This window comes from Pteropus alecto, unplaced genomic scaffold (assembly GCF_000325575.1).
Source record: "Pteropus alecto unplaced genomic scaffold, ASM32557v1 scaffold224, whole genome shotgun sequence".
In the NCBI taxonomy this organism is placed as follows: domain Eukaryota; kingdom Metazoa; phylum Chordata; class Mammalia; order Chiroptera; family Pteropodidae; genus Pteropus; species Pteropus alecto.
In genome coordinates, this window is record NW_006436289.1 from 3,827,662 (window position 1) to 3,840,354 (window position 12,693).

Consider the following 12,693-nt stretch of genomic DNA (forward strand, 5'->3'; position numbering starts at 1 on the left):
TCTCCCCAGCTACCATAAGAGACTCCCCCAAATTAACACTAATAATGTTTCCCCCAGCACTCCAAGCCTGATGGATCACCGAGGGCCATTATGGTCGGCCACATCTGCTTCTCACTATGGCAAGGAGAATTGTGCCAACAGGCCTAATGGCATTAAGATCACAACGCTCAGCTAATCCACTTAGAGACCAACGCCAGGCGAGGGTGGCGGGGGCTCGGTGAAGGACTCCCTTGTCAGGCTGGGGTCACAAGAGAAGCGGGCAGCAGGGAGGAAGCCTCACATGTGAGTCTCTGCTGTATGCTTTATGTTACATGGTACCACATTTGATCCATTTAAAATCACACTGAGAGCTAAGGGGCTAACCTCACTTCACAGGAGAGGAGCCTGACGTTCAGACAGGTGAAGACACTTGCCCAAACTCACAATGTAGTGCGAGCGCTCAAAGCCGAGCATCTCTAACGTCAGTCTTTGTGGCCTGTACTACTTACCTTGTCTCCCACAAAGACAATGGCCTGGTGGTGCACTGTCTTGCTCTTGACATGCCTGTTGGTTGGTAGTGGTTCGTTTGTGTATATGTGTCCTTACTTATTATTTTGGGGAGATATAAATGGCCCTAAAGTAAGGAGAACTCTAAAAGCCACTTCCAACTGGCCCACAAATTCTCCTCTTCATCAAAATTTTGGCGACCAAGTTTTCTAATAACTGCCAGTAACGTTCCACTGTTCTTTCTCTAATCTAACTTGAATTCTTCCTACTGCAAAGCCGAACACAATCTGTTTCTGCTGAAGAAAATCACGGCTTGAGGACGGTCGAAAGTGAGCTAGGAATTTAGAATTAAGCAGGTTTTTGCAAGTTTTTAGCAGAAGTTTCCATGCTGACAATAAAGTATACCGAATCCTCTCCTTGCAGCAGCTGCAGAGATAAGCCTCACGTAGGCAAAACCCAATGCCAACCATAGTTCTTCCAGAATGAGCCAGCATAATAAGCACACCGGGACTTTTAAGGGGAAACAGTAGAGAGGGAAATTTCTGATTAGGCTGGCATGAAATTAACATCATGAAATTTTTATTTTTCTAAGTGGGTTTCTTTTTCTCCCCCTTTTTGTTTTTCGTTTTTGTTTTGTTTTGTTTTTTAGTCAGCACAAAAGGCCTCTCTCGCTAAAAGCTGGTCAGTAAGAGATGATGTAGCAGATGGAGTACTCCTCAGACCTGTGTGGCCCTAACCCCCAAAGACCTGAACCCTCTGCAGTAAGTAGCATTCTCACTACTTTCCTCCTCTCCAGCCACTGGAGGAAACTAGCAGGATAGAGGTCACCAAGCAACAAGCCCCTGGTCACTGGCTACAAGGAACACAGAGCTCATCCTTCCTGCATTCCCCCTTCCCTTCTGATTCCATCAGGGGCCAAAAGTCCAATATGGAAGGAACGGTGAACATGGAGCCAGGAGACTTGGGCACAAACCCCGGCGTTACCCTTTACTGTCTTTAGCAAAGACAAGTCCATTAACCTCTCGTGCTTCCTTTGCCCACCAGAGAATTCAAAACTAATATCTACCTTATAGGGTGGCTAGAGGGTTTGGGGAGATTTGGACAGCGGATGCACTGAGCATGGAACCTGGGACAGGAAAGGGAAGGAGCTCCGGAATGCCCAACGTTCACAAGCCCAGACTTCCTTCCAGAGGGGTGCAGTGCTCATCCCTGCCTCAACCACAGTGACGTGTTCACCTGGCCAATGGGACACTGCCTCGGTGAGCTGCTTGGGCATTTGGAACTGGTGATGGTGGAGTGCTGCCCAGCTAAATTTAAATGAGAACTGGAATGACTCATCAGACCTCAGGTCAATGGGACAAGGAGTACCCTGGCTCGTCAGGGAAAATGCCAGTGCTCACTGTGTATCTGGCCCAAACACACAGTGCCCAAAGCTGTAGTTTTTATGGTGCCTTATGAACCTACCTACACCTCTGGAGAAAAGCAGGACGTGGACTAACACAAACACATTTTTTAACTTGCACTGCCGGTGTACCCTGCTTTGCAACAATGGCAATAAAACCACAATAGCAAACACACATAGAGTACTTGGTTTGTGCCATCATTCCTTGCACTTGACAAATACTTACTGATTAATTCTTGTAATAAACTCAATAAGTAGGTACTGGGTTTTTTTGTCCCCACACCCCACCCCCACCCCGCCATTTTACCAAAAAGCAAGCAGGCACAGAGAGGTTAAGTAACATAACCACAGTCATACAGCTGGCAAGTAGTGAAATTGGGATTCTGAGCCAGATAGTCTCATTCGCTCAAAATATACACTTACTATATATAAAACATGGGGTCAGATGTGGGATGGTGGGAAGGCCGTGGTAAATTTTTCTTTCTACCAAAATAATTACCATTGAGTCAGGGCTTTCACCTAACACCACCGACACAGAATTTGACTTAGAAAACTTTTCATTATCGTGGAAAACTCAGGAACCCTCCACTGGACAAACTGAGGCATGCTCGTACTTTCTCAGCAAGACTCTCTTAAGTCTCACACTCAGGATTGCAGTTGGACTTGTTTAAAGTCATTAATTAAAAAATTAAAGTGACTGGAAATGTTTTTCTCCTGAATTAGCAAGAAATCAGAGTTGTGAATGGAGTTTGATTTTAACAGTTTAAGATAATCACTATTTTAAAGATTCATAAATAGTGTTCCTAGAATAAGCAGGAGGAAAAAGTGTTGCTGAACTAAAGCTTTCTTCCCTTCTCCCTCCCGTAATTAGCAGCACCATCCAAGAGTGACAGCAAATCAAAATGGAATTTCTCACAGAGATGAAAGAGCATGCAACTTTCCATTGGAAATAAATCATCTTCAAAATTTCCAACAGTTCAGCCTAGATCCCACATGACTCAGTAACCCTAAGAAGGTTAAAGCATTTAAAAACGAAGTCAGAGCAGACAGAATCAAATCTAACTGACCCCCTATCGGCTGGCTGACTGCCGATCCAGATTCCAAAACAGAGAAAAATTCACTTAACCAAAAGGACTTCGTGAAGATATGAGTGGGTGCACAAGAGGTAAAATAACTTTTTAAAGAGCTCAACGATCCATGACCAGCTTGTCCAAATGCCTGAGTTTACAAATAAAAAAATTAAAGCTCAGAATTTAGCAATCAGAAAAAGAGATTGGTAATGGTGACAGAGCTAGAAAATGTCCCAGCCTCTGTGACAGCTAGGCACAGCACCACAAAGCCTTCTGCCATTTTCCTATCTCCGTAACCAATGCCCTCTCCAAAAGACGAGATTTCCAGGAGCCCAAGAGGTTATAAACTTAAGTCATTCATCACCCCCGCAAAGGATACTTCCTGGAAATAGAAATAAATTCAGAAAGGATTTGGGCAAATCTGTGAATGACAGAGCAGCCATAAATAGCTACTAAGAGAAGCTGGGCACCACCTGACCTTTAGGATTGACGTCAAGGAAGATAGCTGTAGTCTCCAATGGTGGTATCTCAGGGATGGGGTTGGCAACCAAGACTAGGTCAGATGGATCTGACCCAGAACAGCAATGGCCATGTTCTTATATGGCCTGGCGCGGAGCACCCAGGGTTGTAAATTAGAAGGAGAGCTGAGCTCCTGGTTCTATCCATTTATAGCTATGTGACCTTGGGCGAGTCACTTACTGGCACCAAAGCTCATTTTCCTCATCTGTAAATTAGGGATGATAATGGTCCACAATCCCTTATCCAAAACCCTGGGGTGCTTCAGAAATCCGAATTGTTCAGATTTTAGAAAGGTACTTTGGGGCTGATAGTGCTTGCCCAGTCCCAAGGAATCTATGGAAGCACTCTATAATCAAATACATTAATATTTTTGCAGCAAAACATATGAATATTCAAAATAGACAGGATAAATATAGCCTCACATCAGTTCAGATCAGGTTTTGCCACTAAAAGAGTTTGCTACAAACTTATGCAAAACCTTTTAGTTTTCAGAGCTTTTCAGACTTCATAACCACAGACATAGAATGATGGACCCACATCCCCTTAGGGGAGGCTATGAGGGTAAAGAGAAATAAAGTCATTAAATAGGTTTTGCAAAGAAGAAAGCTCTACAACTGGTAAAAGGCACTGCTGTTATTATTACTGTTCCTATCATTATTCAACAGCGTATTCTTTTCCAAGCAGAACTTGGTTTCACCTCAGAGATCCCTAAAGCTGGCAGAATAATGAAAGAAGACCAAGTATTCAGGACAACTTCTAAACTCCCAGAAGTAGCCAAAACCAAGGTCAATGGCTGTGGCCCTCTACATGGTCAAGCACTGAAAACGGAGCAACTGAGCACCTGAGAGAGACCGAGGCAAAGGGCCAGGCAGAACTCTGTGACTTCTCAGCTACATGACTCACACATTCTAGAGCTGGCCCCAAGAAGCCTCTGAAAAGGGCTGAATACATGGGTCTGGGTAACTGGCTGAGATCACTCCTTGTGGTTCCTGAGCATCCCTTCAAGAACCAAGCAAGAGTTCCTACTTTGTGTCTGCAGGACACATGCCGTAAGTGGTATAAGGCTTTGTCTGTAGAATAGAAGATCCAGAGGCTCCTAGGAAACCAGACCCTACTCTGATCCCACAGCACTGAACTCAGAAACATTTTAAGAGCAGACTGTATGAGCCCGGAGAGACTGAGGGCTATAAATGAAGGCTGTGCTCATACTTAAGTCAACCATACGGTTCCCTGTAATCTCATCACACATGTACGTAACTCTGAGAATGAGAAGGTGCAACTGGCCCACTTGAGCAGGTCCCTAGATTAGACACAGATAAGCCTACATGCAGAACTGCCCAAGCCTTTCGGAGAGAGAAAAAGAAGAGAGACTAAACCTAGAGAAGGAGAGTCCAATCTTCGTAAGTTTAATGTGACCCCTCCCTTCTTCGGACATTATCCTCTATCATGTGGGCCTACTCGGGGAGGTTTTGGAGCTTGCTCCCCCATCTGCTTGGAGAATGCTGCTGATTTATTAGGTCTTCTGACTGTTCTGACTTCCTTCTGGATCCTTTAGGTAAGTAAGCCCCATTTGATTTACCCGAGTCGTGTCTTTGTCTGGTCTTTACATCAACCCACAACTGACATAACTTTTACATCTCGCCATGTACCGCAGGGACTGCAGCTTCTCCGAGTTTCATTCCAACCATCTGTCATGCCAACAGGCTCTTCCCTCACCAGCTTGGGACCAAGTTGTGAGGAAACCTACTGACGGGATTCCATAACAAACACCCCTTCCTGCATTGCTTCCTAGCACTCTCCCCTTCCTTCCTCTCCATGCCCTCCTACTCCCCACCAAGAGGAAAAGCAGCAATAATTGCAAGGTACTTAAACTTTACCAACATTCTAGCCTATGGGCTTAAAAGTAAAATAAAACCTGTAGCCTGTTATTTCATCATGTTCATCACTGTTACATTATAGCCAATTCCAGAGTTTCCTGACATCAAAATCTCCCACTCTGATTGTTTTATCTTGTCTTTTTGTTTTTATTGGTAGTGCAGATGTGGAGAGAGGAACAGAGACCAGTAGAAAACAGAGAAGTAGCACCTTAATCAAGGAGCTTTGAGGGAGAGGGAAAGGGAGAGAGGAGAGGCGTTCCAGAAAGTGCATCTGATCGGGATCCAAGGGGCTGCCAGTCAGAGCAAGGGCGGGCACACACGAGAACATCCTGTCCCCTCCTTGATTTCTTTAGACCCCTACAGCTTTCCACCCAAGGCGCTGTCTCAGGCTCTCGTTTCTTGGGCTGCAGCAGCTTACTTTCTACCCTCAGTCAAAATCACATTCTCCACGTCAGCAGCCCACAGCGTGACACAGGATTCCAGGACCAGTGCCTCACCATCACAAGTCCACAAGGGCAGGGACGTTCTCAGCACCACCTCACAGCCAACACAAGCCCAGTGGAGGTCAGCGCTGTGGACACTACACGCTAGAACTCGGAGCCAATGGGAGTTATCTAGAGATAAGACCCAAACAAAATGGGCGACAGAGGAGTCAGTTCTTCACCTGCAGTTACTATGTGCCAGTCACAGCTCCAGGGATTTCTAGATATTACTTCATTAATTCTGTACCACCTGTTACAGACCATCTCCATTTTAAAAAACGTAAAACGAGGCTCAGAAAGGTTACATAACCATCCCAAGCTCTAGTTTCACCTCCCCTGCTCTGTGAAGTATAACAGAGAAGGCCCTCTGTCCCTCCCCAGAGGTCCAAAGGGAGAACGAGAACTTGGAACTCCGGGAAGAGTGATATCTTTTGTAGCCTTCTCAGGTAAAAAGAAGCAACCAGAACCCGAGGAGAGCCAGAAAAAAATTTACTTTCCACTATGGCCTGCTTTTCACAGTACACAACTGAAATAATTTACATCCGGAGAAGATGATAAACCTATCTGGTCAAGTTTGGGGAGGGGGTTTCCTCTTTAGGAAAGTTTGAGCAAAAAACAAACACGACCTTGGTCTATTTCTGAGCCGTGCAAATCATCAAGAAGGCACACCTTAGTGGTAGTTATTTTTCGCACCCATTGGAAAAAAAGCCGGCTACATTTAGCTCAGCAGCACTTTCCACAAGGTAAGTCTCAGAGCCACTGATTAAGCAGTGTCAGGCAGGTTCCGGCTTGGCTTGGGGTAATCAGACCAAACCTCCAGATGCCCCCCCACCACCACCCCACACCTTCTCACTCACATCCCCTCCTGGACTGAATGAGAAACGGAGAAATCGGGTAGACTGAGAGGGGTGCAAATGGGGAGAATTCTGCAAATTAGCCAAAGAGCAGACAAGAGGGTGTGCAGGAAAATGTTATCACAGTGACAACAGAAACTGAATTTCCTGATGCCATTCATCTGACCCAGGACTACAGGGTAGAATGATGGGCATACTGGTATGACAGATGCAGGTGAACACCAAACACTCTGTTGATTCCCTCCATGTTTATTCCACTTCTGACGAGCAATTTTCAAAATCCTCTGTTCTACAGGCATGATCCTCTTCAGGACTTAATGACTCCAAAAGAGGCAGCAAAGTGCAAGAGGGTTAAGACCTGAATTTGAATCTACCTCTGCCTCCTACACTTTCTATGACCGTAGAAAAAGGTCTCAGTAACTACTCATGTAAAAGAAGAACATCACCTACCTAGGAGGGCTGTTCTAACAAAAAATGTGACTCCATGTAAAGCACTTAGTATTGAACCAAGCATGTCATAAGAGCTCAGTGGATAGTTATTTCACAGAGAAGGAAACAGAAGCCAGAGGAAAGCCAGTGCTGGCCCGATATGGCATTTAACTCAACATGAGCAGAGATGGGATAAGAATAAGGCTCTATAGGCTGCAAAACCAAGACTCTTGTATCTATCCTTCCCCCTTGAATTTAAATCAACTCCTTCTAAATGTGTTTACAGGAACAGAGACTGAGAAGAGAAAGAGGAAGCCACGTTCCCGGTGATGGATGTTCACCAGGAAAGATATTTGGAACCTGCAGCTGCCCTTGTGGTCTAAGCAGCATCTGGCGCCTCCCATCCTCCTGAGCTGCAGACGGCCTGCCTTGGCAGAAACCGCTGATGGGAACCCAGGTACCTGAAACCTGGCAACACAGCCAGATCCAGGCCATGGGAGACCTTCGTCCTCAATCCCACTTCCTCTTCTCCCTCCCTCCACTTTATCAGTCACTCCAGGCAAAAGACAACAGACTCAAAAGCAGAAAGAGGAAAGAGCCTAGTAAAAGAAGCTGGACCCATGAGTTCTCTAATGCTTAGGAAAGGCTCTAAGCCCCTCACCACACTTGAAAAGCGTGCTCCTGGCTCCAGGACTCAGAAAGAAATAGTTTTTTACAAACGACAGGAATAACAGAGGAGGCAGCCGCCAGGACTCAGGAACAGCTGGGTATGAAGGCAGGGTGTCAGAAGTTTGGGGCTGGGGTCTCAGGTGGGACTAGCAAGGGGCCTACCTGTGCTGCTCCACAGCCTCGTTGTCAGGAAGTTCCACCCCACACACGCTGCACTGCTCCCCGATGGTCCGACTCTCCGACTTCATGCCCACGGCCAGCTCACCCAGCTTGTTGAACAGCTCCCTCTGGATGAAGCCCTGTGGCAGCAGACCCCCATAGGTGCTGAAGTCCATGGAGACGGCCAGTGTGGGCTGCACATGGAGGCCAGAGGACACCGAAGATGGCATGCTCAACACGGCCTCAGCCTTGTGGTTGGGCAACACAGAGTAGATGCCTAGATGTTTCTCGGCTGTGGGTGCCGGGTGCTCCGGTCGGACTGGGGGGACCTGGCCAGCCTCAGCAGGGGGTGGCAACTGCTCAGCACTCTCCTCCCGCCCGTAGTGCAGCTCCCTAGCACTGGTGATGACGCTGCTCCGAGTCGGGGTCCCTGGCCCCTCTTTGCCCCTTTCCTCGACCTTGTCCCCAATCCCGCCTGAGATGCTAGACTCAGCTGCCCCAGGGCTGTCCTGGCCAGGAACCTCATCCACCTGCATCATCTCTGTCTTTACCTCAGCCACCCCCGGGTGCCGCCCACCCCCACCCAGAGTCGGCTCCTCAGGCCCTGCAGGTGGCTGAAGAGTTCCCTGCAGGAGAGACTGTCCTATGGTCATCAAACTGTCCACTGCAGCTTTGGTGGGACTCATGGCTGAAAGACCAAATGAGGTGGAGACTGAAGGGCTCTGGTCCACCATGGGCCCAGGGAGACTCTGTGCAGCCACACTGGCATACCCACTCTCCTCGCTGGAATGCTTTGAGATGAAGATGTTCTTGAGGTACCGAGCCTTTCGGTCCTCTTCCTCCTCGGCCCCGCCATCTGCCATGGTGGCCTCCGTGTCATTGTCATCTGTGGCCTGGATGGTCTCCAGGATCTTCAGGCACTGTTCCTCTAGGTACTCGATCTCCAAGATCTCAGCCGCATACAGCAGATCATCCAGGTCCTCTGCCTTGGCTTGCAATGTGGCTGTGTATGCATATTCCAGAATCTGCTGGAAGGTCTTTGGCGAGAGGAAGTCCAGAGTGTAGTGCTGGCTGTTGCGGTGGAAGAGGATCTCAAACATCTTGCTGGTGCAGGCCAGCACGGTCCGGTGGGCGTGGAACTCCTGGCTGTCCACCATGATGACCACATCACACAGTGTCCCAGCCAGCCGCATCTGGTTGGCCTTGCACAGGAGCCCTGTGGGGTGGCTGGGGTTCTGCAGCTGGATCATGCCCATCTTCGTCAGATCCATGGTGCTCTCCGCGGCTTAGGCATGAGGCTCTCTTTCCTTCCTGGCTCTGCGTGGTGGGGCAGGGTAGGTTTCCTGGGCCAACAGAGAAGGCTAGAAGGGAGAAAGGGGGAAGAGGCAAAAGAGATGAGAGAACAAAAGGTAGGTTAGTCAGTGTACCTAAAAATAAGAATTCAAAAAATACTATATAGCCTATCCCTCCCAGTCAGCCAGTAAGAGAGTCCTGGAGATTTTAATGGGGGGAAGATTTTAATAGAAATCTAGGGGTCTGCCTTTACAAACCCACAGATGAGAGCTAAGAGAAGTTTCTGCCATAGCATATGCCTAATTCACTGCCCTATGACATCTGTTATATAAAGCGAAATGACAATTACAGTGGAGTCTTCTGAGTCCTGGGCATTCTTTGAGTCTGAGAGTGAGGGGATCATGTGCAAGGCCAGCATTTGTTACAGGAGGTTCCCAGTATTTACTGGAAATCAGCAAATGAACCCCTTCTTTTAATCAATTTAAGGACTCAGTTTCACTCTCAACGTCCTGTGGAGCAAACCTCATCTTCAAAACAAAGTTTTCCTAAACCCTGCTACACTACAGTAGCCTCAAGAGCAAAGTCAAGCCCAGCTGGGGCTAGCAGCCTGCAGTCCCAGCCCAAGGAAATCTATGGGCAAGGGCTCGCCTCCTCCATGCCCATCTTCTCACCTTCAGCCTCTGTCTTTCTACTCTTCTCAGGGCTGGAAAGGACTGACAGACCCATGCCCTGACCTCCTTTTCAGGCACTTACAGGAACACACACCCATAACCCACACACTAGCTTGGGTTACTTCCATATACGGGTACCTCAAAATTACTGTATATGTAATCCACAATCTGGACTGTGTGTGTGCATGTGCATACACATCAGGCAGAGAGAGAGTTAACCCATGTGCACACACTTACATAAGATGCCATACTACTCCCTGCTCACAAGTGCCCAATGGATATTAAAAAAAAAAAAAAAAATCTATAAAATGTGGAGGACCTAAGAAGAGATATCATAAGAAATATGCACTCTTAAAGCCAAAAGTGTACATACACGCTGGGTACATGAATTACAAGTGTGTAGCCCAGGCTCCCAGGAGTAGGCAAGTCCAGGAGCAGCAATTGATGCTGGACACAGCTTGGAGGTGCTAGAGGCAATACTGGCACCAGCACCTATGGTGTGAGTTACAACCAGTATGAAGGGAAGATAGGGCTGGGAGACAAAGGCCTCCCCCAGATCGCTGTTCAGGATCAATAACAGGGCTCTAGGAATCCCGAATGTCTTAAAAAGCGCTAGAAAGACCTCGCAGGCCCCCGTCCCTCCTGGCCTCTGCCTTGCTGCGGCCAATATTGTAGTGAAACGATCTGGGAGCAAAGCAGAGTAAGGGTTCTCCCACACTCTTCGAACACTACTTGCCTCTGCCCCAGAAGGAACCTTACTGGCTCCAAAGTCAAAAATCTCATGCATTAAGGGTTAAAAGAACGGCTAGTCAATACACTGTGGCCGCCCACCCTGGGGTGAGGACTGAGGTCAACAAGGGAGAGATGGCCATTCAGGCTCCCCTCGCCACTATGCGCTTTCCCGCAGACTTTGGGGTTTCAGAGAACTACGAGGGAGCAACAGAAAGAATGGAAGTTGGGCTACCCGAACTCCTTCCCAAAAGCAAGCCCCTTGGGTCCTGAGGGAAATCATGGTGCCCTCGGTCAGCCATGCCCCCGACTCGTAGGGACTCGCCTCTTAGCTCCGGCGATCCGACCGGCGCTGGCTGCAGCGCCCAGCCGCCGCGGGGGAGAGCCGGCGCTAACCCGCTTGAGCTCCGGGAATCGATCGCGTTCGCACACACCCCTAGTTCCCAGCCAGCCCCACGGAGACTTGAAGACGTCTTAGGCAAACTTGAGGAAGCAACTTTTCCCCGGGAGCCAGACGGCAGAAGGAAAGGGAGCCGGTCTAGGGAGGAGTAAAAGTGAAAGAGACCCGGACGAAAAGCGAGAGTCCGGGCGGGCTGGACGCCTGGACAAGAGCGGCGAGGAGGCGGACCCACCCCGCAGCTAAGGGGAAGCACAAAAGCCGGTCCGAGAGTTGTGGGAGGAAAGGCGAGAGTTGTGAGAGGAAAGGCGAGAAGGGATGGGCCGGCCCTCCCTCTCCGACCCAGGGCCGTGACCCCGGGAGCGACCCGCAGGATCCCAGGCCGCGGGCGGGCGCCGCCAGCAGCCGACGAGCCCGGCCCAGACACCGTGCGCGCGTCCCGGGGAGCGGACGAGTGAGTCGCCGCCGAGCGCGTCTGCACGTTCCAGCAGGTCCGCGGGCCGGCGGAACCGTGCGCATTTCCAGCGCGTGCGGGAGTGTTCCAGCCGCTGTGCTAGCGAGCTGCCGGCGCGCCGGGGTGGGAAAGGCATCCCGAACGCATCAGGTGCAAAGCCAGGGCACCCACCGAGTGCGGCCAGGAGCGCACAGCGAGCTCCCGCGCCACAGCCAGCCCCTCCAAGAGCCGGAAAGGGCCCGGAGCCCTGGAGACCCTCCGAAGCTCCGCTACGGCCGCCCCTCCCCCCTAAAAGGGGAGATCAAGTCCGATCAAGAAAAAAAGGGCCCACCACGTTTTTTCAAAGAAAAACAAAACCCAAGCGAATCCCAGTCCTGCTCCCCTTTGCCCCCAGATCCACTCCTTGGATCCTCGGATTCTACCTTCCCAGCCGGCCGGAGAATAAACACGCAAACCACAACCCTGTCTCGCGCCCGCGCACCGGTCCGCATACATATGAGCACCCACCGGCTCCCGGCTCCTCCGCCGGTCCCCGGCGGTACAAAGCCTCCCGATCCCCAACCCTAGGCTCGCGCCCTCAGCCCCCGCACACCGCTCTGCCCCCACCTCTCACCCCGACCGTGCCCTGGAGCGGAAGGGTTGAGGTGGCAGCTGCGCCCAGGCTGACAGCCGGGGCTCCCCCTTCTAGCCGACCCCCAACCCGCGGTGGCTACGGCTGCACCAGCAGGCAGGGAACACACCGAATAAAATCAGGCACAAGCCCAGCGGCCGAGTGGCCGAAGCGAGCGCGCCCCCAGACCTCTCCAGCCTTAGGGCGCTCCGCCGCGCGGCTCCCGCTGGGCGGTGCGCCCCTCCCCGGTCCCCCACTCACCGCTGCCAAGCCGGGAGCTGTGGGGTGGGTGTGCGTGCCTCTTGGGGGGTGTGTGCCTGTGTCGGGAGGGGTGTTGCTGGGGAACTGTTGCTCTCGGTATCACGGCGGCAGCGGCGGCATCGCCCGGCAGTTCGCAGTACCCGCTCTCATCGCCCTCAACTCCTCTCTGCTGCGAGGTTAGCAAATCACCACCAGCTTCGGCGCCTCCGCCGCGTCCCACGTCAACGCCGAGCCCCCTCCCCTACGAGGCCCCGGCGCCTCTCCATCTTTAGTGCTGGCGGCCGAGCCAGGCTCCCTGCCCACAGCTGCCCCCCCTTCCCTCCCCCCTCCC

The 12,693-nt window shown here is 50.6% G+C and overlaps 1 protein-coding gene across 3 annotated transcripts in view; it reads right to left on the reverse strand.

Moving 5' to 3' along the window:
• ZBTB16 (zinc finger and BTB domain containing 16) overlaps positions 1-12,648 on the reverse strand; it is a 178,225-nt gene extending 165,577 nt beyond the window's left edge. The window contains exons 1-2 of one of the 3 annotated variants that reach the window (XM_006912794.3): positions 12,363-12,648; positions 7,951-9,308 (exon numbers count right to left, since the gene is read on the reverse strand). In XM_006912794.3, coding sequence (XP_006912856.1) covers positions 7,951-9,218 — 1,268 coding nt within the window. In that variant the 5' untranslated portion in view covers positions 9,219-9,308; positions 12,363-12,648. Of the gene's footprint in view, positions 1-7,950; positions 9,309-11,662; positions 11,741-12,362 lie in introns of those variants that run through there. The other 2 variants (XM_006912795.2, XM_025047497.1) reach the window with 2 other exon arrangements.
• Between the last annotated feature and the right edge of the window lie 45 nt (positions 12,649-12,693).